General features: G+C 49.2%; 9 protein-coding genes across 14 annotated transcripts; 4 read left to right on the top strand and 5 right to left on the bottom strand.

Annotated features, from left to right (window-relative positions):
- The first annotated feature begins 1095 nt into the window (after positions 1-1095).
- LOC9630574 (spore wall maturation protein DIT1) lies at positions 1096-2658 on the top strand. Its single transcript, XM_002975752.2, has one exon. The coding sequence runs from the start codon at positions 1096-1098 to the stop codon at positions 2656-2658; it is 1563 nt and encodes a 520-aa protein (XP_002975798.2).
- An 845-nt stretch (positions 2659-3503) lies between these two features.
- LOC9630572 (PTI1-like tyrosine-protein kinase At3g15890) lies at positions 3504-5406 on the bottom strand. The gene is made up of 5 exons (XM_024680459.1): positions 5060-5406; positions 4651-4743; positions 4437-4590; positions 4118-4296; positions 3504-4029 (listed from the first exon to the last, which is right to left on the bottom strand). The coding sequence occupies exons 1-5, from the start codon at positions 5404-5406 to the stop codon at positions 3504-3506; spliced, it is 1299 nt and encodes a 432-aa protein (XP_024536227.1).
- LOC9645472 (tubulin-folding cofactor E) lies at positions 4778-8248 on the bottom strand. 3 transcript variants are annotated; one of them, XM_024680462.1, is made up of 18 exons: positions 7919-8248; positions 7688-7858; positions 7577-7623; positions 7368-7514; positions 7246-7320; positions 7078-7184; positions 6924-7027; positions 6807-6868; positions 6647-6754; positions 6565-6599; positions 6449-6511; positions 6275-6369; positions 6140-6216; positions 6009-6086; positions 5857-5947; positions 5475-5777; positions 4997-5429; positions 4778-4928 (listed from the first exon to the last, which is right to left on the bottom strand). In XM_024680462.1, the coding sequence occupies exons 1-16, from the start codon at positions 8223-8225 to the stop codon at positions 5773-5775; spliced, it is 1572 nt and encodes a 523-aa protein (XP_024536230.1). In that variant the 5' UTR covers positions 8226-8248; the 3' UTR covers positions 4778-4928; positions 4997-5429; positions 5475-5772. The 3 variants fall into 3 exon arrangements, with proteins under 3 accessions (XP_024536230.1, XP_024536229.1, XP_024536231.1); XM_024680461.1 differs by having other exon boundaries at positions 4826-5429; XM_024680463.1 differs by having other exon boundaries at positions 4826-5426.
- Positions 8249-9374: 1126 nt separating this feature from the next.
- LOC112348272 (pentatricopeptide repeat-containing protein At4g02750-like) lies at positions 9375-12340 on the bottom strand. Its single transcript, XM_024680458.1, has 2 exons — positions 12169-12340; positions 9375-11143 (listed from the first exon to the last, which is right to left on the bottom strand). Exons 1-2 carry the CDS (start codon positions 12338-12340, stop codon positions 9375-9377), a joined length of 1941 nt encoding a protein of 646 aa, XP_024536226.1.
- Positions 12341-12534: 194 nt separating this feature from the next.
- LOC9630571 (mannose-specific lectin) lies at positions 12535-13032 on the top strand. The gene has a single exon (XM_002975751.2). It carries the CDS (start codon positions 12535-12537, stop codon positions 13030-13032), a length of 498 nt encoding a protein of 165 aa, XP_002975797.2.
- Positions 13033-14990: 1958 nt separating this feature from the next.
- Positions 14991-17350, bottom strand: LOC9630438. 2 transcript variants are annotated; one of them, XM_002975568.2, is made up of 2 exons: positions 17262-17350; positions 14991-17086 (listed from the first exon to the last, which is right to left on the bottom strand). In XM_002975568.2, exon 2 carries the CDS (start codon positions 17051-17053, stop codon positions 15152-15154), a length of 1902 nt encoding a protein of 633 aa, XP_002975614.1. In that variant the 5' UTR covers positions 17054-17086; positions 17262-17350; the 3' UTR covers positions 14991-15151. The 2 variants fall into 2 exon arrangements, with proteins under 2 accessions (XP_002975614.1, XP_024536228.1); XM_024680460.1 differs by having other exon boundaries at positions 14991-17115; positions 17262-17342.
- A 122-nt stretch (positions 17351-17472) lies between these two features.
- LOC112348354 (pentatricopeptide repeat-containing protein At1g11290, chloroplastic-like) lies at positions 17473-20045 on the top strand. Its single transcript, XM_024680743.1, has 3 exons — positions 17473-17685; positions 17733-17812; positions 17867-20045. Exons 2-3 carry the CDS (start codon positions 17738-17740, stop codon positions 19991-19993), a joined length of 2202 nt encoding a protein of 733 aa, XP_024536511.1. The 5' UTR covers positions 17473-17685; positions 17733-17737; the 3' UTR covers positions 19994-20045.
- Positions 20042-21615, bottom strand: LOC9645471 (ADP-ribosylation factor-like protein 8a). 3 transcript variants are annotated; one of them, XM_024680745.1, is made up of 9 exons: positions 21512-21615; positions 21273-21434; positions 21100-21211; positions 20994-21036; positions 20852-20933; positions 20762-20794; positions 20578-20699; positions 20349-20510; positions 20047-20283 (listed from the first exon to the last, which is right to left on the bottom strand). In XM_024680745.1, exons 4-9 carry the CDS (start codon positions 21029-21031, stop codon positions 20166-20168), a joined length of 555 nt encoding a protein of 184 aa, XP_024536513.1. In that variant the 5' UTR covers positions 21032-21036; positions 21100-21211; positions 21273-21434; positions 21512-21615; the 3' UTR covers positions 20047-20165. The 3 variants fall into 3 exon arrangements, with proteins under 3 accessions (XP_024536512.1, XP_024536513.1, XP_002975613.1); XM_024680744.1 differs by having other exon boundaries at positions 20042-20283; positions 20994-21211; XM_002975567.2 differs by lacking the exons at positions 21273-21434; positions 21512-21615 and having other exon boundaries at positions 21100-21246.
- Positions 21424-22763, top strand: LOC9630437 (protein SHORT-ROOT). Its single transcript, XM_002975750.2, has one exon. The coding sequence runs from the start codon at positions 21424-21426 to the stop codon at positions 22723-22725; it is 1302 nt and encodes a 433-aa protein (XP_002975796.1). The 3' UTR covers positions 22726-22763.
- The last annotated feature ends 145 nt before the right edge of the window (positions 22764-22908 follow it).

Genomic DNA, 22908 nt, shown 5'->3' with positions numbered 1-22908 from the left:
AAACTTTAGAGATGAGATCGCAAGCAGAAACGTTACTGTCTTGCTGCTGTTGACTGAGCTGGTAGTCGTATGATTGATTTGTTGATGCCTAGAGCTGAGCTATATATAAGGAGAGTTGGACGGGTCGACCATCTTTGACAAGCGTTTCTACAATTGAAAAACGTGTTCAATGGAGGACAAGTCACGTACCTCTCCGTGGAAGCTTCTGTAGTTTCACTAGGAAACCCTAAAGATTAGGGCAATGTGCTAGTGAGGAGATTTTTGGTATTGGAAAAATCCAACCGGGGCAAATACAAGAGTTTTAAATGTACAGCCAGTTGTTTATTTATTAGCAAAGCAAGAGGGCTTAAGACAAGGTGAGATATCAGATCTACTTGGGCCTACAGTAAGGAAAATACAGTACGAATGGTAGAAAAATAAAATCTTCTTGGACACTAGGAAGTCAATGCTCACGTTTGACAACTTTTACTCATTTGGTTGAGACCAAGTTTGAATCTGAAGCATATGCTTAAAAGAACATTAGAACCATGCAAAGTTTTACAAACACATGGATCCAACGTGCTTATCGCAAAACCATTTGTGTTGAATAAGCAACAGGGATGTCCTGCGTGGGCCATCCCAATGCAATGGATAATTCACAAGAAGAACGTTCATTCAGCCGAGTAAGTTGACCGTGACCCAGAACAATGGAAAGTTTTGTAGCTCTTTTACACGTGCTTATAGCGAAAGAGGATAATTCCCAAAATTGGTGCAAGCAACACGGTAATGCTTGATAACTTTTACTCGTTTGGTTGAGTGATCGCTTGCTAGAGACCTAGTTCTAGCTTGAAGCATAATCTTGGCTTCGAAGAACATTCATTTTGCAATTCTTTATACGCAGGATCCAATGTGCTTATCACAAAACATGCATTGAACGAACCGACTTTGAGTTCACTTTCAAGGGAATCTTCCCTCGACAAGACGTTTTCAAATATCACGTCAGTCAAAGATAGACGACCCTTTGGTTTTCCCGTATAAAAGACTCGGGGATCACCAACACCGCTGGCACTTGACGATTTAGCTCGACCTGAATTTCTCAGTGACGAACTCAGAGTCATGGCTTATCCCAAGGACAAGATTGCATTCTTGTATATTCACAGGGAGAATGGCGAGGTTGCATTCATCTCACAGTCTGCGTCAAGATATGTCCCAGTTTCTACCGCTCAGAGTAGTGACTTCATGTTTTCCTCCATGGTTGCGAGCACAGCAGAAGATTTAGAGGCGGCCAAGCAAGCCACACGGTCTATTGCTCCAGAGATCAACAGATACACGATTTCCATGCTTGGAGCAGCAAATGATCAGGAGTGGACAGCCACTGTCTACGAGAGATATATTGGCAACGGATTCGAGGGCGTTGCCTTCATGGAGGATCCCGCGAGCACAGTGGAGAGCGAGATGAGCTACCTGGCCTCTCTGCTGCTGGACAATAGCGTCATGACCAGAGATTGTCTTCTGGAGCCCTTCAGCTCGCACACACCTCAAGAGGTGGACGACATCACCTCGCAAGTTGTGGACATCATTGAGAAGAATTACATCCACTTCCCAAAGCACGACCAGTGGTTCACCAGTGGAGGCAAGCAGAGGTTCGCAGACAGGGTGAGGTACCACGTCGCAAGAAATATCCCACTCGAGTTCATCTTGCCGGCATTTCCAGTCAAGTCGTGCAATCCCGACAAGACTCTGGGAAAGAGCCCCGACAAGGCCGAGGAGCTTGCCATTCATTCCATGAAGATTGTGGCTGATCTCATCAAGGCCGTGTATGCTCCAGGCGTGCACTACAACGTCGTCTCGGATGGCCATGTCTTCTCCGATCTCGTCGGCTCGGACGATGCTGCTGTGGATTCTTATGGGGAGATGTTTTGGGAGATGGCACACAACTTGTATCCCGGCTTGGTCAATTTCTTTCGCCTGGATGAGTTTCTGCTGGACAACCACAGCGAGGACAGCATTGCGAAGCTTATCTCCAACACCACCGTGGAGCATCCTGTTGCTACCGAGCTCACCGCCAATGCAGAGAATGCCAGGCGAGCTCTCATGTGCTTGTTTGGCTGTGACGAGTCAACTGTCACCAAGGAGATCAAGGATGACCCGGAGACACGCAATCTTTATCGTGGCTTCTCCAGGTTCATGCTCGAGGACTTGTACGAACACAAGAGCTGCAAGAATCTCCCGTCAAAGTCGGCCAAGAAGAAGCTGTGCAGCCAGGTTGCCTTCCTCATGATCCTCAGGAACCGTGCATACTCGGCCATGGTGGAGTGGCTCTTCCCTTTGCAGCTGCGCATTTCCATCCACCCGCATCCAAACAGAGGTCCCAAGTATGGCATCAACATCATCCATTCCTCTCTAGTGGCAGCGCAGCGTTCTTCCGAGGAGAAGAACTTCCACATCCCAACGCCATGGCACAACGCGGTGGTGGAGCTGGCGGATGGCAAGTTCATGCTGCTGCACTCCAAAGTCATCCGAGGTTCAAGTGTGCATGCCGGAGAAATGGCCTGTGAGCAACTCGAGTTGAGCCAACAGTTGCTTCTCAAGCGTGAAGGCTACAGGATGGTGCTTGTGACGTATCCAGACGGCAGACCCAGCCACTACAAGCAGGTTAGCACGATGTCAAAGCTCTAGGCCGAGACCAAAATTTTGAAAGATCGTTCCATCACATTCACTCTTCCATCATTCTTTATAAAAAAATAAAGATGCCCATCTTGGGCAATTTTGAAGTACCTAAACGCCAGAAGTTGATTGATACGTGACACCTTTCATGCATTCTTCCCGAAAGTGGACTTCCACTTTAGTGGGCTTCCATTCCTATCAAAACAACACGCAGCACAGTACCTAGAGGATGTGAGAGAGATCGAGGAGATCGAGAAAGAACAGTATCGTCTTTAAGATCCATGCGAAAAGGATGAGCTTTGCCGCCTAGCGTGCTTCATACTGCACAACTGCAATCACCCAAAAGCCGAGATGAGCGAATGGAAAGCTCTAAAAACAAGAGATTCGCTTACTTCTTCGAGTTCTCTTCTTGTAGAGGATGCGATAGCCGCATTCCCGGCACTGTATCACATCCCCAGGCTTGAGCGAATTGTCGGTTCCACAATCTAGCAAACAAAAAGATGTAAAAACCCACACCAAGCGAAGAAAAGCATGGCGCCGCTCACCTCCACACATGTAAGTCACTGGCTCAATCGGCGGTGGCGGAGCCAAGACCCCACTTCCACCAGCGCCTGATCCACCGGCGTTGTCCATCGCAAACAAGAACCCTAATCCCTCGAAGTTCCACACTTGGAAAAAAATTTCTTTGCTTGACAAACTTATACACTTGGGAAAAAACTCTCTAGATGAAGAACAAACTTAGTCTTCTTCATCCAGCAGGAGTTCTTGGCTTTGTAAAGCCATAGACTTGGAAACAAAAAAACTCTCTGGAAGAAGTCTAAGAAGTAGTTTCTTCCAGGAGTTCCAGGGACTACTTCTTAGTCTTCTTCATCCAAGAGTTCTTGCCTATACTTCACAGTGTCCATCCGGAAACTCCCAGAGGTCATGTCTAGACGCTTTTCTTTCAGGATGGCCACCACCTCTCGCATCGTGGGTCTGTTCTCCGGATTGCTCTGCGCACACAAGGTGGCCGCGTGAACCAGCTTCTTGAGCTGGAGCATGCTGAACTTCCCCTGGAGCTTGGGATCCACCAGGTCCTCGAACTTTCCCTGGAACACGAGCGGCGCGGCCCACTCGACGATGGTGCGCTTCATTCCCGACCCCATCTTCTCGATCGGCTTCCGCCCGCTGATGAGCTCCAGCAGCAGGATCCCGAAGCTGTAGACGTCGCAGCTCTCGGACACCTTCCCCCACATCGCGTACTCTGGGGCCAAGTATCCCAGCGTTCCTTTCACTCGGGTGGTCATGTGAGTCACTCCCTCCGGGACGAACTTGGCGAAGCCAAAGTCGGCGATCTGTGCCTCGAAGTTGGCGTCGATGAGAACGTTGCTGGCTTTCACGTCCCTGTGGATGATGTGGGGGTTCGCATCGTGATGCAAGTATCTGGCAATGCAAAGTTAGACAAAGATATCAAGAAAAGCCATGAACTTACTCGATTGCTTCCGCGGATCCCATCGCGATTTTCACCCTCTTCGGCCAGCTTAAGCACGCGCTGGAGCCGAGCTTTCCATGGAGGTGTGACAGGAGGCTCAAGTTCGGCATGTAATCGTAGACGATGATGCGCTCTTGGCCGTCTGTGCAGTAGCCGCGGAGCTTTAGAAGATTTCTGTGCTGGACGCGTCCCAATGTCTCGACTTCCACCGCAAATGCCATCTCGTTTGTGGTGGTCAGGTTCTTCAATCTCTTAACTGCAATCTATTATAGATACGAATGAGCTTAGCGCAGTCTTTTCTTTTGCCATGATAGCTTACCTGAGTACCATCACTAAGTTGTCCCCAAAAAACGCTGCCAAAGCCACCTTCTCCAAGCTTTCGATCGTCCGAGAAGTTGCTAGTAGCATTGATAAGTTCCTTGAATGTGAAGATCCTCCAGCTCGAGCTGCCTCCTTTGTGATCTTCCTGGTAACTATGAGGACAGGAGAGAAGATTTGTTAGGCGATTTAGAAATCTAGAGCAAGAAGCTTACCTGGTGAGAGGCCCATGGCAGCAAAACATCCGCAAGAACGCGCTCTGTGCTGGAAGCATTTTGGCAGAGGCACAGAAGTAAACTCCTCGGTGCCTGGTATAAATCACGAGGCACGAACAGGACCTGGGAAACCGAACGAGTGTTTCTAAATGGTTTAGACTTATCAAAACGGACAAAGAAAATCTCGGCCGGCTATTCTAGCTCCAAGACACTCAAGAACTTGCCAACATCTGCCACAGCCTTGTTTGCTCTTAAACTATTCTGGTCGGCAGATTATCCTCCAAAACAAGAGCGTAATTGTTGTTAACAATAGCACAAGAGAAATCAATGGAAAGACAAAAAGTACCTCTTGGACGAGGAACTTTCGTGATTTTGGTTGTCAAGAACAGGATCCAGTGTTAAGAACTACCGAGTAGGAGTTTCCACTCTCGTTGGCTCTGCGAGGAAAGTGGGAGCTTCGTCACCAGCCATGATGACAACGATTTCACGGCACTGGCCTGGTGTCAACTTGCTCTCGACCTGTTGGTGGTCATCTCCCGCGGCTGGCCGGAGCTGGAGATGCTGCTGGGCACTAGCGGCGGCTCTAAGATTCTGGGAGGTCCGGAGATACGAAATAAGCCGCAGTGTCTGTGTGAGGACCACGAGCAGCAGCATGGCTCCCAGTGCCGCCACCAAGTACGGCATTGGCGAATCGACGCAAGAGTCTTGATTGTCTCCACAGGGTGGAGCGTGACTATCGCGGAGATCTCTAGACATGTTGCTCTAGACTTCACTCGCTGCTGCAAGAACGAAAAGTGAGCAAGTCGAGCTTGCGAAGCAGTTACCTTCCATGGAGAAAGAAAATTTGTGCTGGAGTAGAAATCCAATGAACTCGGAACTTTACTTCCTCCAGCGCAACTGGTCATCGGGATATGCTTCCGGTTCTTGCGGATCATGTAAATAATGAGGAGGGACACAAATCTGTGGCACGGAAAGAAAAGAAAAAATTGTAAAAAAAGAGCACGAGCATCGTTGCACACGGAGAGTCATCCTTTTGTTTACAGTAACAACACCAATGCGATGCCGAGGATGATGACGATGTGCTGAAAATTTAGTTGCACTCACCAACACGGCACATCGCATTCAACCTGAAAGAAATATGAAAAAGGGTAAGTTTAAATTGGCACGTCCTTTGGATGATACCAAGACCTGCAACGCGATGCTTACATTCTTCCATTAGAATAACACCCTGTTGTCCAAATCCAATGTTTCCGAGGCTCTCCAGGTCGTCATCGAGAGGAAGCGGCAGCGGGCTCTCCTGTGTAGAAGCGGCAATTAGTACGACAATTGTCGTGAATGAAAGCGAGGAAGAGCACGACCTTTTCCTCCAAAAAAAGACGTTGCTTTGTTGCTTTCAGCTTGAACAAAGCCTCGCAAAGCAGCTTCAGCTTACCGACCTGCAATACACGCAAGCAATCGTTTTCGCTGCAAAATATGCACCACGCAATACCGTCATCGAACCAGGAAGCTTTCTAGTCACTGGTGCGATTTCTCCTAGGCTGGCAGCAACGCATTTGATCGTAATTGCTGTAAGTAAATAGCAAACGTGAAGTCACAAGCAATCGAGGTAAAAAGACGAGCTTACTTATGAGGCTAGCCGCCATATTTTGAGATGATTGTGACCCAGCTTGTGGCACCGATTCTTCTGAAATATCATACTGTTTCTTCAACTGCTCGAACCTGCAGACCAAAAAAAAAAAAAAAACAAAAAGAGAGAAAAAACAACAACTAACACGGATGCCGAAAACACACTGCTTGCCTTGGATGAGATCTTCTGATGTCTTCGCCTGGCGTCATAGTATTGAGAACGTGACGGACATATCTGCAGTAGACACCTTGAGCTGTGAGGTCTATCATACTGGTTATTATACTCGCCTGATCTCCGAGTCTTTCCTTTCCCGTGGTTTGACCTGTAAAATACCAATTACAACCGAGCATAATTGACACATTGCTTTACTTCACTCCCGTTGAGAACAGTTATTTTGCTGAGCCGGGCTACTAAAACGTATCTTGGTGCACCACCTTTGCTTGTATCTGCTATTGGATTCTCGCTCAGCCTTACTTCCTACAGGCACTTGTTATAAAAGAAAATGCAAAGTATAATGCATGATGACTACCGTGAGATTGGGAAACTTGTCAAGAGCATCCACAGACTCCCAGTCTGCCAATTGATTCTTTCCTTACATCCAGAACATAAAGTAAATTAGGAGTGAAATAAGAAACGAGAAACATACCTAGAAGAAGACATGATAGTTGCAAGAAAGGCCACTGGTCTTTTATGTTTTCCGGATAGGAAACTTTGGTGATCGCATTTCCAGAGACGTTTAGAGTCTTCAAGCTGCAGACGGCCAGTCAGCTTACTCCCAAGAAAATGAAATAGAAGACTACCTTCTGAGGCTTGATAGCTTCATCATTTCGTCCCAACTTTCAAGGCTGTTGCCTTCAAGGTTGAGAACCCGGAGCTCCTCAAATCCCTCAACTGCTTCGCCAGAAGTCTAGAGCATACACGCATTATTCACAGAATTGAAAAGCAAGGAAATAACGTAGAGCACAAACCTGTAAGAGACGGATATTGTTATGTCGAAGATGGAGCTCCTCCACAAACGGCAGCGACTTGCTCAGCATGTCAACCTACAAAAAACTTTCACAAAAGGTCTAACGCTAACGCTGTTGCGCACCTGTTCCCAAGAGAGAGAGCAGTAATTCAGCACAACAGTCCTCAAATTAAGAGGAGGCCGTGGCATCTCTGGCCGGATATCAATTCGATTATAGCTGAGGTCTACGGCTCTCAAACGCGGCAGCTCCTCGCAGAGACAAGTGACAAACTATACGCAACAAGCTGTAGATCATAAAGCTGCTAGAAAAAGAAGTAGAGCTAAATACTCACGTTCCAGTCGGAGATCAGATTCCCCGTCAGGTCGAGTTCTTCAATATCTGACATGATAACAACCGCAATGAAACTATCAGATAAGAAAGAAAGCAAGCCAAAAAAACATACTTGGAGCAGAAGAAGATATCTCTCCAGGTGGTCCGAGTGACGAAACACCGGCAAAGACTAGAGATGCGGCGCGGAGCTCGTTGAGTTTCTTTTGCTTCTCCTCCACTTTGCTCTGCCCAACGAGCTCCACAGCAACTTTTCTCTGCCTCACAGACATGAGATACATATCCTCTGCCACCACGAAGAACACACAGTTCACACTTGGCAAAGAAAGAAAAGAAAATGTAGTACCTGCATCGTCTTTGCTCATGCTGATCTTGTACCTAGAGACAAGAGCTTCGAGCAAACTCCACCCAGCGCTGAGATTCGAAGGCCTCACGAGCGATCCCGACTTCTCGCCGCTGGCGGTGAAGTAGCGAACGCCATTGACGGAGCCGTCGTGGCGAGATTGTCCGCTGTCCCAATCCACTCCAATCCAGACCCCGTGGTAGCCCTCCACTGGCCCGACATACCTCACCGTGCCGAGCTGCTGCGCCTCTCTCGCGCTCCGGACGCGCTGCCCTAGGTGGAAGCCCGCGCCTTCTTCCTCCTCCGCCATAGCCAACGAAATTTAGGGTTCTTGCTCTTTCGCATTTCTAGGGTTCTAACGTTCACAAAGAAAAATAAAAAAAGGTTCCATTGAATTTATGTCAGGTAGTGGCCACCAGACCGAAAGGCTGCCAAGCATTAAAAGAGAACAACGATGCGTTGGTACTGGGGCGAAGAAATCAATGAATCTGGAGCGCTGGGAGGAGAAATCCCCGAGAAGACGAAGAGAAATCGAATCCTTCTTGGTGATTATTCTTGCCAGGATTGGATTAGAAAGCTGAGAGAGAGAGAGAGAGAGGAGAGGAGAGGAGAGGAGGAAAGCGTCGATCAATCAATCTCTCTTGCTGGCATCCAGCGCCGATTCTCGGATGGATTCCAGGCCCGGCGATGATCGCTGCTGCTGGTGGTGGAATGGAGCGTCGGCCCTCTTTGGAGTCATCCACTCGCGGGGATGGCGGCAGAAGTAGGGCCAGTCGGGGACGATGACGAGCAGCGTCACGAACACGCAGCCGCCATAGACGAGGAACATCGTCTTGAGCGAGGCGGTGAGGTAGCCCGCGGCGATCGCGATGAGCGCCGAGGAGATGAGCGTGTACTGCAATATCTGCTCGGTGAGCCGCGGATCTTTCCAGTCCATGGGGATGGAGGGGATCGGTCGACGGCGCGGCGCGATGGATCCCTAGGCGACGATTCTTGGCCCCATGCCTGCTTCCAGCGCCAAAATCCCCGAGATTTCAGTCCAAGAATCCACCACTCACCCTGGAGGACGATGAATCGAGAGAGAGAATAACGATCTTGCGAGCGCTGCGATGCTCCGGTGTGTTCTTGTTTGCTCTCCAAAAACCCCAGGGGCCTCTTTCAGTGCGTTCAAATCGCCACGTGGCAGCCTGCAGTTGGCGGAGGCCACGGGTCGGTGAGGTTTTATGTTTCTGCGGTGGGTGGGAAAATTAAATTCTGCCGAACACAGAGGATATGCGAGAAATACGGAAAGAATATGTCCGGGTTTAGGGTTTTAATTTTTTAAATCATGTTTATGAAAGCTATCAAGAAAACCCTTTCTATGCCTTTAAAAGTTCTTTGGACCACAATCCTTCTCAATTTCTTATTTTGCTATACAAAATTTATAGTAATTTAGAAGATTTTCAACAATTTAAATAGCCTAGTAGCTTGTGGCCAAGAGAAGGTATGGTGCAGAGCGTCTTGGTTGCAAGTTCAAGGCTCTTTTTGCAGCAAAAGTGGCACCTTCTTGATCATGGTGACATCTACAAGCTGCAAGGAGGCACTTCCAACTGATCTCATCCGGTACAAAGGGCATATTGAGAATCAGTTCCCTTGCCTCTTTCAAGTACCCAGATCTACCAAGAAGATCAATCAAGCAGCAGTAGTGCTGGATCTCTGGGCTAAACCCATAGTCAGCAACCATAGAACGAAAGTGTTGCAATCCAGTGCTTACAACTCCTGCTCTACTGCACCCAATGATAACGCACAAGAAGGTAGAATCTGTTACTACTGCTCCCTCCACTGCCATTTTGTAGAAAAGAGCTATTAAACTCGTAAAGTCGCAAACTTGAGCATATGCAGTTAGCATGATATTCCAAGACACCTCGTTCATGGAAGGCATTGTGGTCATCACTCCTATCGCTCCACGCAAAAGATTTCTTTGTGTATATGCAGTTAATAGTGCATTCCAGGATGAAACGTCCAACTCTGGAGCTTGATACAAGGTTCTCCAGGCCAGACTAATAAAGCCATGTGTTATATAAGCAGAAATCAGAGTTGTCCAAGTTATAGTGTTTGTTTCTACAGCACAGGAAAACAAAGTTGCAAGTTTGTAAAGATGCCCGTGCCGGGCATATGCTGCCAGCATTGCATTTTGAGATGCAATGTCGTGTCTGGGCATATTCACAAACACGGCCTCGGCATCTTCTAGCCTATCGCCATTTGAGTAGGCACACAAGAGACTTGTGCAAAGTACAACGTTTTTCTCTGGCATAGAATCAAACACTGCCTTCGCTTGCTCAAGATGCCTGAGATGGGAATATGCCACAAGCATGATGCATCCTGACGCTTGATCCCAGGTTGGCATAATCTCAAACGTTCGATTCGCGTTTGCAAAATCTCCTTTCTGCACATACGCATAGAGAAGAGCATTGTAAGAGAGCTGACTCCTCATAGGAATTGTGTGAAACAAATCAATCACTCTATCAAAATTCCCAGCTTGAGCATATGCTGTCAAAGCAGTGTTCCAAGAGATAGAATTCCACTCTGGCATGGCATAAAAAACACGGCCGGCACTAAGATTATCCCCACTCTGGGTATATGCTGCGAGTATCGAGTTCCAGGCCACCACGTCTTTGGAGGGCATGGAATCAAACACGGCTTTAGCACCATCTAGATACCCAAGCTGGGAATATGCTGTTATAATGGCCGTATATGTAACAAGATTCCATTCGGGCATTGAATCAAACGTACGCGTTGCGTCATGAAGATGCCCCACACGGGCATATGCTGCAAGAATGGAAGTCCAGGAAATTAGGGTTCTTACAGGCATGGCACCAAAGAGATCCAGGGCGGCGTCCAAATCTCCTGTTTGCGCATAGAGCGCAAGCATTGCATTGGATCCCACAAGATTACAATCCGGCATTGCATAAATCACAGCCTGGGCAGCTTCAAAATGCCCATTCTGGGTATATGCAGTGATCATCATGACCCACGAGTAGCAATCTCGCCGATGGGCGATGGCATCAAAGGCCTGGCGCGCAGAGTCGAGATCGCCGAGCTTGCTGCAGTGCTGGATCAGGAGATTGATGGTGTGCACTGTATATCCCGCTGGGTTGCGGAGAATGTCAGCGTGAAGTTGCTGGAGTTGTTGGACTGTGGTTGCGAATTTGATGAGCTCTGCATATCGATCGGAGCGTGCAAAAAGATCTGACATAGAAACTCCAGGCGAGTTTCTCAAAGTGGAATGAATAAAGCCCCAAGATAAAAAATCTACTGTTCCAAATTTTAAGCTCGTCCTCGACTTGGCTCATCTCCTTGGTGTAGAGCTTTTCACAATTGGGAGCTTGCAAGGCAGAGATTGACATTGTTCAAGCAAATCCTCCAGCTGCTATACTTGTCATAAACTTTGCTCCCTCTGTTGTTTACATTCTTTTGTCTGAGGAGAGCACATACATCTGTTTTGTGTGGTCTTATGTTCCCAGCTAGGCACCAACATTGTTGATTGATGATTTAATAAACATATTAATGGTCTTGTATACTAGTATGATTTGATAAACATAATTGGTCTCTTGATTACGGTAAGGTTTGGCGTCAAGGATCTTTGCTAGGGGAGAGATTTGGGATCACATCTGGAGGATTTGGCTTGCTGGGACCATGGCTATATGGCAATGGCAACAAGGAGGGTCAGTGTTTATGGTGTGGAAGAGAGTGGCTCACGGCCTCCCTAACAATAAAAGGATCTAATCAGTAAAAGTGTGTTTTTTTATCTCTATCTTGGAGTGTTAGCATTCAAGGGCAATTGGGCCTTCTTTGGCCCCATCCCTGCCAGTCTATATCTTTCAGTAATATTCATCGTAAGAATACTTTCACCACCTTTTGCACAGTCTTAATGGCCTTGAAAGTTGAGGATATTATTACTTTCATATGCTTGATGTGATGATCACTATAAAGTGATTTTACCTTAATTTAATTAATTATATTAGCCACCGTTTTTATTTGTAAACAGCAAATTATTTAGAATCTGTCGTTTTTTTTTTTTTTATTGTGATGGTCTGAGTAGAGGAGTAGTAAGAAGCAAGGCTTGACCATCATAATAGAAAACAAAACTCTTAACCTCCTCTCACTCCACTTAATCCTTCTAAATGATTTAAACTATAGGCTCACTCCTGAATTTAATTTGCATGATCTTGATATTGTTGCAACTGGGAAGATGCAATGTTGTTGTGTTCAACCGGGTTTGCTTGTGAAGAGATCCAACACTACTGCTGCTTGATCGTTCTTCTCAGTAGATCTGGTACTTGAAGGAGGCAAGGGAACTGAAGTGCCTCCTTGCAGCTTGTAGATGTCACCATGACCATGCTGCAAAAAAAGCCTTGAACTTGCAGCCAAAACGCTCTGCACCATACTTTATCTTGGCCACAACTACATAAAAAAAAGTTGAAGGCTGACAATGTGGTCCAAGATATGATAGGTGAACTGAAGCAGCTAAAGATTTGTTTAAACATTGTGGTCCCAAGCATGGTACATATACACTGTTGAAGCTTTATTGCAGTGAGAGACACAGCTGAACAATGTTCTTTATGTTTTTGCTATATAAGATGCTCGTCAAGCCACCAAGAAACAGTGCTCTCTACTTCCCAGCTATGGTTAAGCTTTTGATCTTCTACTATTTCCTTGCTCTTGCCTTGGTTACCGTGTGCAGCGCGAGAGATACACTGCATTCTGGAGAAACCCTCTACCAAGGTGACGAGCTTCGCTCCCAAAGTGGCTACTTCTCGCTGCGAATGCAGAGGGATTGCAACTTGGTGCTGTATGGAGGCCAGGGGGATTTCAATCCTATCTGGGCAAGCAACACAGGCGGGAGCGGGAGCAATTGCTACCTCACCCTCCAACCCGATGGAAACCTGGTTGTATACGATGGCAATAGGCGCGCACTTTGGGCAAGTGGTACTGATAGAAGTGGAGGCAACACCTTGAGAGTTCAGGACGATGGAAATGTGGTCTTGTATCGTCCAGTCTGGTCTACAAACACAGGGCGTGTCAACTACGATTTCAAAGTTAATGGCGAGAAGAAATCATTCCTCCATGGCTCTTGAGTGAGAGAGGATTGAGATAAGATATGGTCCGCCTTCTTTGTTCAATGAAATTCATTCTTCTTATTCTTTTTTTAGAATATTATGTAGGAATATGTTCTTAATCTGACGGCTAATATTTGTACCCTATGAATTAACGGTCTAGATTTAAACACGGGTGGTAACTTTATTGTGAACCGAGTCTCTCTAAAGGAGGTTTCTCTGAGTACGTTGCTTCTATAGTTCCTTTTCTAGTGTAATGCTTTTGATGCAGTTCTTTTTCATCATCTGGGAAGATCTGGAAGCTTTCGAGAGCAAATTTAAGATTTCTATAGTTTTTTCTTTCGTTTATAGATTGATTTCTCTTGTCCGCAGCTAAGAAGGTTTTATTTTCGACGCTCACAAGAGTCTCCAGAGAGCTGCGAAAATCCCGTCACAAGAGCAACCAAAGACTTTTCTCTGAGTATGTTTCTTCTATAGTTCTAGACTATGTCTTCTACGATCAACTTAGTGTAAATGCCTTTGATGCACTGGACGAAATATCTATGTTCCATCACAGCTGGGAAGATCTAGAAGATTTTCTATAGTAGTGGCAAATGCTACAGTGGATCAATCTAGCTGCGACCAATCCATCCTCATCCAGAACAAGAGTGCCGAGGAGTTTCTCTCGAATCCAAGAGCAAAAGAAGAACAAGTCTGACATACTCGGTGAACGCGTGGTCGAGCCTTGCGAGACTTGGATCAAGGCAAGAATTCACTTGAAAGCTACCGAGGCCAACATCCACGTGGCAACTACGCTAATCGACATGTACTGAAAATGCAGTTGCTTTGGAGCTTCTTTGGAGTTTATGACAAAGTGATAATAGGATTTATAACGATGACCCACCACATGCATGATTATGAAATTTTTATACTGCCTAAAAGCTTTCTATTTTAATTTGCCACTTGTAAACCAGTTACTTTTCATCATTATCATCATATAACAAATAACCTTGGGCTATAACCATAATAAGCAACCATAGAACTGCCATTTTGTAATCTTAAAGTCACAATTTTGAGCACACACAGTTAGCATTATATTCCAAGGCAACGCAAAAAATTTCTTTGTGTATATGCAGTTAATACAGCATTCCAGGATGAAACGTCCAACGCTGGAGCTTCTCAATGCCAGAATAATAAAAGTCCAAGTTATCGTGTTTGTTTCTGGAGCACTGGAAAGCAAAATTGTATATTGGTGGAGATGCCCGTGGTGGGTATATGCTGCAAACATTGCATTTTGAGATGCTGGCATATTTACAAAACACGGCCTCGGCATCTTCTAACCTATCGCAATTCGAGTAGGCACATTGTGCAAAGCACAACGTTTTTCTCGGGCATAGAATCAAACACTGCCTTTGCTTGCTCAAGCTGCCTAAGCTGGGAATAAGCCACAAACACAATGCATCCTGACGCTTGATCCAGGTTGGCATAATCTCTCACTGGAATAGTGTGAAGCAAATCAATCACTCCATCAAAATTCCGCCTGAGCATATGCTGTCAAAGCAGTGTTCCCACTAAGAATATCCCCACCCTGGGCATATGCTGCGAGCATCGCGTTCCAGGCTACCACGTCTGTGGAGGGCATCCTTACAGGCATGGCATCAAAGAGATCCAGGGCGGGTTCCAAATCCCCTGTTTGCGCATAAAGTGCAAGCATTGCATTGGATCCCACAAGATTACAATCGGGCATTGCATAAATCACAGCCTAGGCAGTCAAGATGCCCATTCTGGGTATATGCAGTGATCATCATGGCCCACGAGGAGCAATCTCGCCGATGGGCGATGGCATCAAAGGCCTGGCGCGCGGAGTCGAGATCGCAAACCCTGCTGCAGTGCTGGATGAGGAGATTGATGGTGGTTGTGCAGAATGGCGTTAAGTTGCTGGACGGTGGTCGCGGATCTGATGAGCTCTGCGTATCGATCGGAGCGCGCAAGATCTGACATAGTTTCCACAAATTCTTTTGAGATCCTCCAGAGAACCTTATCTATGATCATACATTTTATACATTGTCAAGCTCAACCTTTAACTGGAAAAAGGAACATGGATGATAAATCACAGAACGATGCATGGTGTGATGAAACAAAGAACAAAGAACTCACTCTCTCAAGCGTCCGCGTCCTTGCTCTCCTGCGCCTTGGCCACCGCCGCTACCTGTTCTTCGATCGCCTTGAGCTTTTGCGTGTCCAGCTCCGGCGCTTTCACCGGGCCGTCACTCTTGTCACTGGATTCCTTGCCGTTGCCGCTGCCCTCTTTCTCGGCCTCCTCCACCACCTCCTCCAAGTTCTCGGGCACCGCTTCATCGCTGGTGGGCTTCTCCTTCTCCTTCTCCTTCTCTTTCTCCGCCTCCTTCTCTTTCTCCGCCTCCATAGCCACCGCGGGAGCTTCGTCCTCGGGGGAGTTCTCCGCGGACATCTTCTTCTGGCCAGCTTTGAGGCGGACTTTGAGCGGTCCCTGCGCGGCGGCGTCCTCGTCCGCGTAGCTGACATGGTTGCCATCCCCGGTCGCCAGCGACGAGAGCTTCTCCTCCAGCACCGCCTTGGAGCTCTCCAGCTCCGTCACCTTCCGGTCTCGCTCCTTGAGCGCGTCCTCCAGCTCCTGGACCCGCTGCAGCGACTGTTCCAACATCTGCTTGGAGACGATGTGTTCAAGCTGGTACTCCTGCTGGAGACTCGAGAGATGATCGTACTTGGACCACAGCTCCTTGGAGGCCGTGAGTGCCAATGTGTCGTCCGGAGGGGGAGTGTCGAGATCCCGCGGAGAACCAGTCGCCTGTGCGTACAGCCTCGACAGCCTCTCGGTGGCGGTGGACAAGACGATCTCGCGGCCCGACTTCCCAGTATCGCCGAACCTCTTCTTGAGCTCAAACGGGCCCGAGCTGACCGGTTCCTCCTCGCCGCCAGTGGTGCATGGCGAGATCGTGAATGCCGGAGTGTAGGGAGGTGACTGCTCCCGAGCAGCGGATGCCTTCTCCGACGTCTTGTGCTTCTTGGCCAACTTGACGCGCTGCTTGAGCCGCTTCCTCTTCCTGTCCTGCTGCTGCTTGGCCGATGCCGCGGGTGGCTCCTCCTCGTCCAGAAGGCTCTCGCCAGTGAGCATCCTCTGGGCCCTCGTCATGGCTCCGACGTGCCTCCTCACGGCTTCCCGCTTCTTGGGCGGACCAGAGTCTTTGATGAGACGCTGCTCCTTGGTCCTCTCCTTCTCCCGCTCGCGCTTCTTCCCCCTCTCGGCATCCGCTGCAGTGATCCTCTCGGGCGTCTGCGGCGAGATGAGCAGTGGCTTGTTGACGAGGCTGTAGTCCACCTGCAGCGCCTTGTAGATGAGAGCCGTGAGCGTCCCACCGAAGTAGAGAGGACAAGGCCCGGCTTTGTACTTCCGCAGCTTGTCCTGGAAGTTCTGGAGGAGGTACCGGTTCCAGTTGACGGGCTTGCCCCGGATCATCAGGTCGATCGCTCGGTACTGGGTGAGAGTTATCTGGCGCTCCGAGTGGCCTCCACAGCAGTAGGCCTGGATCTGGTGAGCCATGTTGACGAAGTAGGAGTACTCGGACTTGAAGAGCTTGAGATAGACACCCCGGTAGTTCTGGCAGAGATGGACGTACTTTGGTTTGATGTAGAAGGCATGGAGCCCGTTAGTCTCTCCTTTCGGTTTGGATATGTTCTCCCCGTCGTCCACCAGCCCAAATGCCTTCTCGATGAGCTCCGCATTGAGCACCACCTCCCGGCCAGCCACGGTCCCTTTCATCTCATCCTGGACGATCTTGCGCTGCTTGGTCCTCTTGAACTCTTCCAGCTCCACGCTCTCGATGAACTGCTTCACGGCCGGGCCGTCGGCGAAGTTGAACTCCATGGTGAAGAACTTGTAGGCTCCAACCTTTTCGAGGATGGGCTTGAGCGTGGCGAGCTCGGCATCTGTGAGTGGGCGGCGGCGGGTCTTGACGTCGGCGTAGCTTGGGTCGTCCGGGTCCGTCACGTCCACAATGGTGATGAGATCATCCTCCTCGGCCATGGCTCACAAGGTCTCCCTCGCCCAGCTCCCACACTGGACAAGAAAATGCGAAAACGTGAGAGCTGCGCGAGCGAAAATGCGAGCTGGATCTCAAATGCCAGGCAAGAAACCCCAAGAACGGCATTTGCAGAGACAGCGGCAGGCATTCCATGGCCAAGAAAGGAAATGCCGAGCTGTGCGGCTCGGCAGCGCGTAATTCGTGGCTTACCTCCTTGCCAAGGCGCTTCCCTGCCGCGATGCCGCTAGAACCCTAACCCCAGCCAGATGCCGCCCTCCCTATCGAAATATCCAAAGATTGGGCATCAAACGCGAAATATCTTGCCGATGCACGGCCCAGATGCCCGTAAGAGATGGGCGGCTGGGATCGCCCAGGGCTTTAGGGCTTGGGCTAGCTCGTATACGCTCAAATGTGAGTGATCTTCTCTACTCTGGAGTCGATTTATCACTCCACATAGATTCTTTAGCGCTCGCCAGTGCTATCTGTTTCTTTGGAGGCATTGAAGGAGATTTTTTTCTTCGATTTTCTCAAATGCTCGATCGGTTTCTCTAGTCTACAGGGTCTGGAATAATTTCTACGCTCACAGGAGTCACACTAAAATCCATTACACAAGGAACCAAGGATTTTTCTCTGAGTACGTTGCTTCTATAGTTCTAGGCAATGTTTTCTACGCTCATCTAGTGTAAATGCTTTTGATGCAGTGGAGGAAAGATCTATGTTTCATCACAGCTGGGAAGATCTGGAAGCTTTCGAGAGCAAATGTAAGATTTTTCTGTAGTTTTTTCTTGTGCTTATAGTAGTGGCAAATGCTGCAGTGGAGCAATCTAACTGCGACCAATCCATCCTCATCCAGCACAACAGTGCCGAGGAGTTTCTCTCGGATTCAAGAGCAAAAGAAGAACAGATCCGACATACTCGCTGCATTGAAAGTGTGCTCGAGCTTGCGAGACTTGGATCGAGGCAAGAGAATTCACTCGAAAGCGATCGAGGCCAGCGTCCACACCGACATCCACGTCGCAACCACGCTGATCGACATGTACTGCAAATGCGGCAGTACCAGCGACGCTCGCAGAGTTTTCGAGTGTATGAGCCACCGTGACGCCTTCTGCTGGAACTCTCTCATGCAGGGATACGTCTCCAACGGTGATGAAGAGGTTGCTTTGGAGCTCTACGCTTCCATGCGATCTTCTTCTCCAGGCTCTTGCTTTCCAAATTCTCGGACTTTCGTTGCTGCTCTAATGGCCTGTTCTAGCCTCGCAGAGAAGGAAGAAGGAAAGGTGGTGGAAGGCAAAGTGGTGAAAGCCAGATGCTTGGAAAGAGGGATGGCTCTACACGCGGATGCAAAGGAGGCAGGCTGCGAGTCTCACACTTTTGTGGAGAATTCGCTGGTGGACATGTACGCGAAGTGTGGAAGCTTGGCTCGAGCTCGGACCGTTTTCGAGGGGATGTTTTGCCGGAGTGTGGTGTCATGGACGGCTTTAATCCAGGGATATGTGGAGCACGGTGAAAGCGAGCTGGGCTTAGAGATCTTCGATCGAATGCTGGAAGAAGGCTGTGCAGCAGATGCTCGGACTTACGTCGCTGCTCTCACGGCTTGCTCGAGTCTAGCAGCAGCGAGGGAAAAGAAAGATCTGGACGAAGAAGTCGTGAAGAAAGGGACTGGGATTCACTCTCGAGCTTCGAAGGCGGGCTGCGACTCGGACTTGTTCGTGACGACTGCTCTGGTGGAGATGTACTCCAAGTTTGGGAAGATGGTGGAAGCCCGAGAGGTTTTCGACAGTATGAAGCAGCACGACGTGGTTTCGTGGAACTCTTTGATCCTTGGCTACGCCGAAAACGGGGAAGCCGACGTTGCTCTCGAGCTCTTCTCTCACATGAGCTGTGAAGCTGATGCCCGAACGATGGTGGCGGCACTGACGGCCTGTGGAAACTCGGCAGCGCTGGAAGCTTGCAAGAAAGTCGACGACGAAGCGAAGAAGAAGACGATTGTATCCAAGCCAAAGTCTCTGGAGAAGGCTTTAGCTCTGTGCTCTCAGGCCGCGAAGAAAGGCCTGGACTCGCAGCTCTTTGTCGGCAACGCTCTCATCACGACTTTCGCAAAGTGTGGAAGCATGGACAACGCTCGCAGGGCCTTTGAGAGGATCTCCCAGCGCGACGTGGTCTCGTGGACGGCTCTCATCCTCGGCTATGCCGACAACGGCGAGGCCGAGCAAGCTCTAGAACAGTTTTCCCGGATGGATGCCGAGAGCTGCAACGCAAACGCTCTAACTTACGCTGCCGGGATCACAGCCTGCGGGAAACTCATCGCCGCAAGCACCACTGCTCGACAGCTCCACGCCCGAGTTTGCGAGTTTGGTTTCGAGAGCAACGCCGCGGTCGCAAGCTCGCTGCTCGAGTTCTACGCCAAGTCTGGAAGGATAGAGATCGCGCAGCAGATCTTCGAGACGCTGGACAGGCCTGGAGTTCTCGTTTGGAACTCGCTCCTGGCTGGCTATAGTCGACAGGGAGACTCCAGTCGAGTTTTCGAGAAACTCTCCTCCATGCGAGAAGAAGGATGCAAGGAAAACTCCGGGACGTTCCTCGCCATCCTCACAGCTTGCAGTCACTCGGGCTTGATCGACAAAGGCGAGCGCTACTTCCAAGCGATGTCTCGAGAGTTTGGGATCCGGCCGGGGATCGATCACTACCACTGCATGGTGGATCTTTTCGGACGAGCAAACCGGTTTGATCGAGCGCTGGCCTTGATCGAAACCATGCCGGTGGAAGCGGATGAAGTTACGTGGACGATCTTGCTGGGAGCGTGTCAAAAGTGGAAGAACGTGGAAGTTGGAAAGATCGCGTTTGAGAAGCTGCTAAGTTTTGACAGGCAAAGATCTTCTCCTTTTGTGTTGATGGGAAACATCTATGCGAGCACTCAAGAACAAGAACTTCCCAGAGTATAGATACAGTATCAATACGAACTTCCAGTACAATATTAACACTAAGAATTCCAATCTACTATAATACCATTTATACAAAACACGAAGAAACACAGGAGAAAAGGAAAAAAAACGCTTTACACCAGAAAAGAATACCAGAATCTCTCGTATCTACACTTGGTTTTTTCTTTCTCGTTTAGTGCTTCTTCTTGGAATGCTTGATGAGCCAATCGATTACTGCATCAATGTTTGTGGTGTTCTTGCAAGAGGTCATGTAGTAAGCGACTTCTCGGTGTTGGATTCTGTGAAGATCCCTGCGAGAGCAAGAGAAACGATGTGATTCTTTCAAGTTCGCAAAGACGAGAGAGAAAGAACTTACATCTCTTCGGCGAATGCTTGCTTGGATAGACACTCGGGCTTGTCAACCTTGTTGCCGAGAACGAGGAGAGGGATCCCATTTAGAGATGGCTTGCTCAGTATATCGTGTAGCTCGCTCTTGGCTATTGGAATGTTTTCCGGGTCAGCAGCATCCACCACGTATCTGGATCATCACAAGCAAAAAACTCGTGAAAACCATGCGAAGAGATAAATCGAAAGAGAGCTCTTACACAATGGCTGAGACGCCACGGCAATATCGCTCCCACATACTTCTAAACCGCGCTTGGCCTCCAAGGTCCCATAGCTTGATCGTCACATTGCCTTTAGAAACCTTTCTCATGTTGAAACCAACCTGGGAGAGAGAGAGAAGCAGCGTAAGAGAAGGAACTTCCAGCGAGAAAATCGACTACTCACTGTAGGAATCATGTCCTCGCTAAAGCTTCCAGTCTAGAAAATCGATAACCATCAGCGAAAGAGCGAGAAAAGAGAGAACTTGGAACTTACAGCGATGGAGTTGACAAGGGACGTCTTGCCAGCCTTTTGTAGTCCTATTACTGATAACTCCATCTCTTGCTTGAAGAAGAGGCTACAGAGCAATCAATCCAAGAGAATTGTGAGACCCAAGCATGGATTCGACGCTCCATACCTTCTCAACCAGCTCAAGAACGCTTCCCAGATCCCCATTGCGCCTGGAAAGGGCTGTTAGGGCTGAGCTACAGATCTAGACCACGCCAATCAAGAGCGCCAGAGACCTCGATTCGATCGGAATCCACGACGCGCGCCCCAAAGCCCGCCAGCGATCACCTCCACAAGCGCAATGCGAGCTCGATCCGCACGGCCTTCTTTCCCTCCTCCCGCGAATCCCTGGAAAAGGTGTAAAAGGCTGGGATGAGAATATTCCCAGGTATATCCCCTAGCAAATTACCAGGGGCAATTTTAGCCCGCCGCTTGGCCGGTGCCGTGCCGACACGTGTCCCCTGGACGGCGAGGTGGACCACACCACGTGGCACGACCGCGGCCGTACAAATCGTACGGCCGGAACTTCAAACGCGGCTATCGCGTTCCATAGTGACAAAATGGATCACACCTGCAAGAATTTCTTCCCTGAGAATGAGAATTGCCGAGCGAAAGAAAGCAAAGAAGAAGAACGAGAAGATCTCTCACCTCTTGACGGGAACTTAGAAGTGAGGAGCTCCTCCACTCCAGCGTTGTTGAATCCAACTCACCACTGGGCTCCAAATTTGCTGCTCGAGTGTGCCAGAGCTGTGTCCTCCAAGGATGTGTCTCGGGTCCAGCGCCTCATGTGGCTACTCAACGAGCTCTCCTCTCCATACGGTGACTTCGACCAGAGAATCGCCTCGAGCTTCCTCCAGGGACTCTTCTGCAAGATCACCGGGACTGGAAGCCGCTGCCACCGCATCCTCAGCTCCGCCGCCGAGAGAGGCTACTCGTTCGACTCGACTCGGAAGATGATGCTCAAGTTCCAGGAGGTGAGCCCGTGGTCAACTTTCGGCCATGTTGCTGCGAACGGAGTGATTCTCGAGGCCGCCGAAGGTGAGTCTCGGCTCCACATCGTCGACATCAGCAACACCTTTTGCACCCAGTGGCCGACTTTTCTGGAAGCGCTGGCGACGAGGCCGGAGGGCGCACCGCATTTGAGGCTCACCACCGTCACCACCAACAGCGAGGAGTCTGCAGCCAAAGTGATGAAAGAGATTGGAAACAGGCTGCAAAAGTTTGCGAGGCTGATGGGAGTACCTTTCGAGTTTAAGGCTCTCCAGGAGCCAGAGATGGAGAGGCTCGACGCTGAAAGGCTCGAGGTCCAGCCGGGTGAAGCACTTGTCATCAACTGTGTCAGCTCCCTCAATCGCGTCCACAAGAAATCCTGTCAAAGCCCGATGAGTTTGAGTTCCGGGAGCTCCTCGAGGAAAAAGATGCTCGCTACTTTCCACGGCATGAAGCCCAAGCTCGTCACGATTGTCGACCACCAGGCCAACTTCGCCTCGACAGACTTCCTAAAGTCCTTCTGCGAGGCTCTCAGGTTCTACTCGCTTGTCTTCGAGTCGCTGGAAGAGAGCTTTGTCCGGACCAGCAACGAGCGGCTTATGCTGGAGCGAATCGTCGCTCGGAACATCCTGACAATAGTTTCTTGCAGTGAGGATGACTTCGAGCGAGAATACAGCCATTCCCAGTGGTCCAGAGTCTTGAAGAAAGTGGGATTCCGACCGAGTAACTTCAGCGACGATGTCCGTGACGATATACGAGCGCTGCTGAAGCGGTACAAGGACGGCTGGGGGTGTCTACACCAAAGTAGTGCCTTGTTCCTCACTTGGAAGGACCAGTCCACGGTTTTCGCGTCTGCCTGGAAACCGTGCTGATCTCGACGAAATAGAATATGAAACACGCCTCGCTTCCATCTGCTCTTGGTGCTTGGTGACGAGAGTTTTCAAGGATTCTGGCGAGATTTGTCTGCTGGTTCCCACCACTGGACCCAGATGGTAGGGTAGTTCTTGACGCGTCTCTAAAAAGTTGCGAGGCTGCTGCTAGCCACCAAAACATCA

The sequence above is a fragment of the Selaginella moellendorffii genome, unplaced genomic scaffold, assembly GCF_000143415.4.
Source record: "Selaginella moellendorffii unplaced genomic scaffold, v1.0 SELMOscaffold_28, whole genome shotgun sequence".
Taxonomy (NCBI): Eukaryota; Viridiplantae; Streptophyta; class Lycopodiopsida; order Selaginellales; family Selaginellaceae; genus Selaginella; species Selaginella moellendorffii.
Note: the sequence above shows the minus strand (reverse complement) of the source record. Positions and strands in the feature narration are given on the sequence as shown.

Coding starts and splice junctions, on each gene's coding strand:
- LOC9630574 (XM_002975752.2), top strand. CDS start 1,096: ATGGCTTATCCCAAGGACAAGATTGCATTCTTGTATATTCACAGGGAG.
- LOC9630572 (XM_024680459.1), bottom strand. CDS start 5,406: ATGTCTAGAGATCTCCGCGATAGTCACGCTCCACCCTGTGGAGACAAT. Junction 4,297..4,436: donor AACTTAGTGATGGTACTCAG/GTAAGCTATCAT, acceptor GGACGCGTCCAG/CACAGAAATCTTCTAAAGCT. Junction 4,030..4,117: donor GGATCCGCGGAAGCAATCGA/GTAAGTTCATGG, acceptor CATCATCCACAG/GGACGTGAAAGCCAGCAACG.
- LOC9645472 (XM_024680462.1), bottom strand. CDS start 8,225: ATGGCGGAGGAGGAAGAAGGCGCGGGCTTCCACCTAGGGCAGCGCGTC. Junction 6,869..6,923: donor ACTATCATGTCTTCTTCTAG/GTATGTTTCTCG, acceptor TCTGGATGTAAG/GAAAGAATCAATTGGCAGAC. Junction 6,600..6,646: donor CTGTTCTCAACGGGAGTGAA/GTAAAGCAATGT, acceptor GGTATTTTACAG/GTCAAACCACGGGAAAGGAA.
- LOC112348272 (XM_024680458.1), bottom strand. CDS start 12,340: ATGGTGCAGAGCGTTTTGGCTGCAAGTTCAAGGCTTTTTTTGCAGCAT. Junction 11,144..12,168: donor TCTCTTCACAAGCAAACCCG/GTTGAACACAAC, acceptor TTTCTATGTCAG/ATCTTTTTGCACGCTCCGAT.
- LOC9630571 (XM_002975751.2), top strand. CDS start 12,535: ATGCTCGTCAAGCCACCAAGAAACAGTGCTCTCTACTTCCCAGCTATG.
- LOC9630438 (XM_002975568.2), bottom strand. CDS start 17,053: ATGGCCGAGGAGGATGATCTCATCACCATTGTGGACGTGACGGACCCG.
- LOC112348354 (XM_024680743.1), top strand. CDS start 17,738: ATGCTTTTGATGCAGTGGAGGAAAGATCTATGTTTCATCACAGCTGGG. Junction 17,813..17,866: donor GGAAGCTTTCGAGAGCAAAT/GTAAGATTTTTC, acceptor CAAATGCTGCAG/TGGAGCAATCTAACTGCGAC.
- LOC9645471 (XM_024680744.1), bottom strand. CDS start 21,031: ATGGGGATCTGGGAAGCGTTCTTGAGCTGGTTGAGAAG. Junction 20,934..20,993: donor TTCTTGAGCTGGTTGAGAAG/GTATGGAGCGTC, acceptor ATTGCTCTGTAG/CCTCTTCTTCAAGCAAGAGA. Junction 20,700..20,761: donor GCGAGGACATGATTCCTACA/GTGAGTAGTCGA, acceptor TCTCTCTCCCAG/GTTGGTTTCAACATGAGAAA.
- LOC9630437 (XM_002975750.2), top strand. CDS start 21,424: ATGGATCACACCTGCAAGAATTTCTTCCCTGAGAATGAGAATTGCCGA.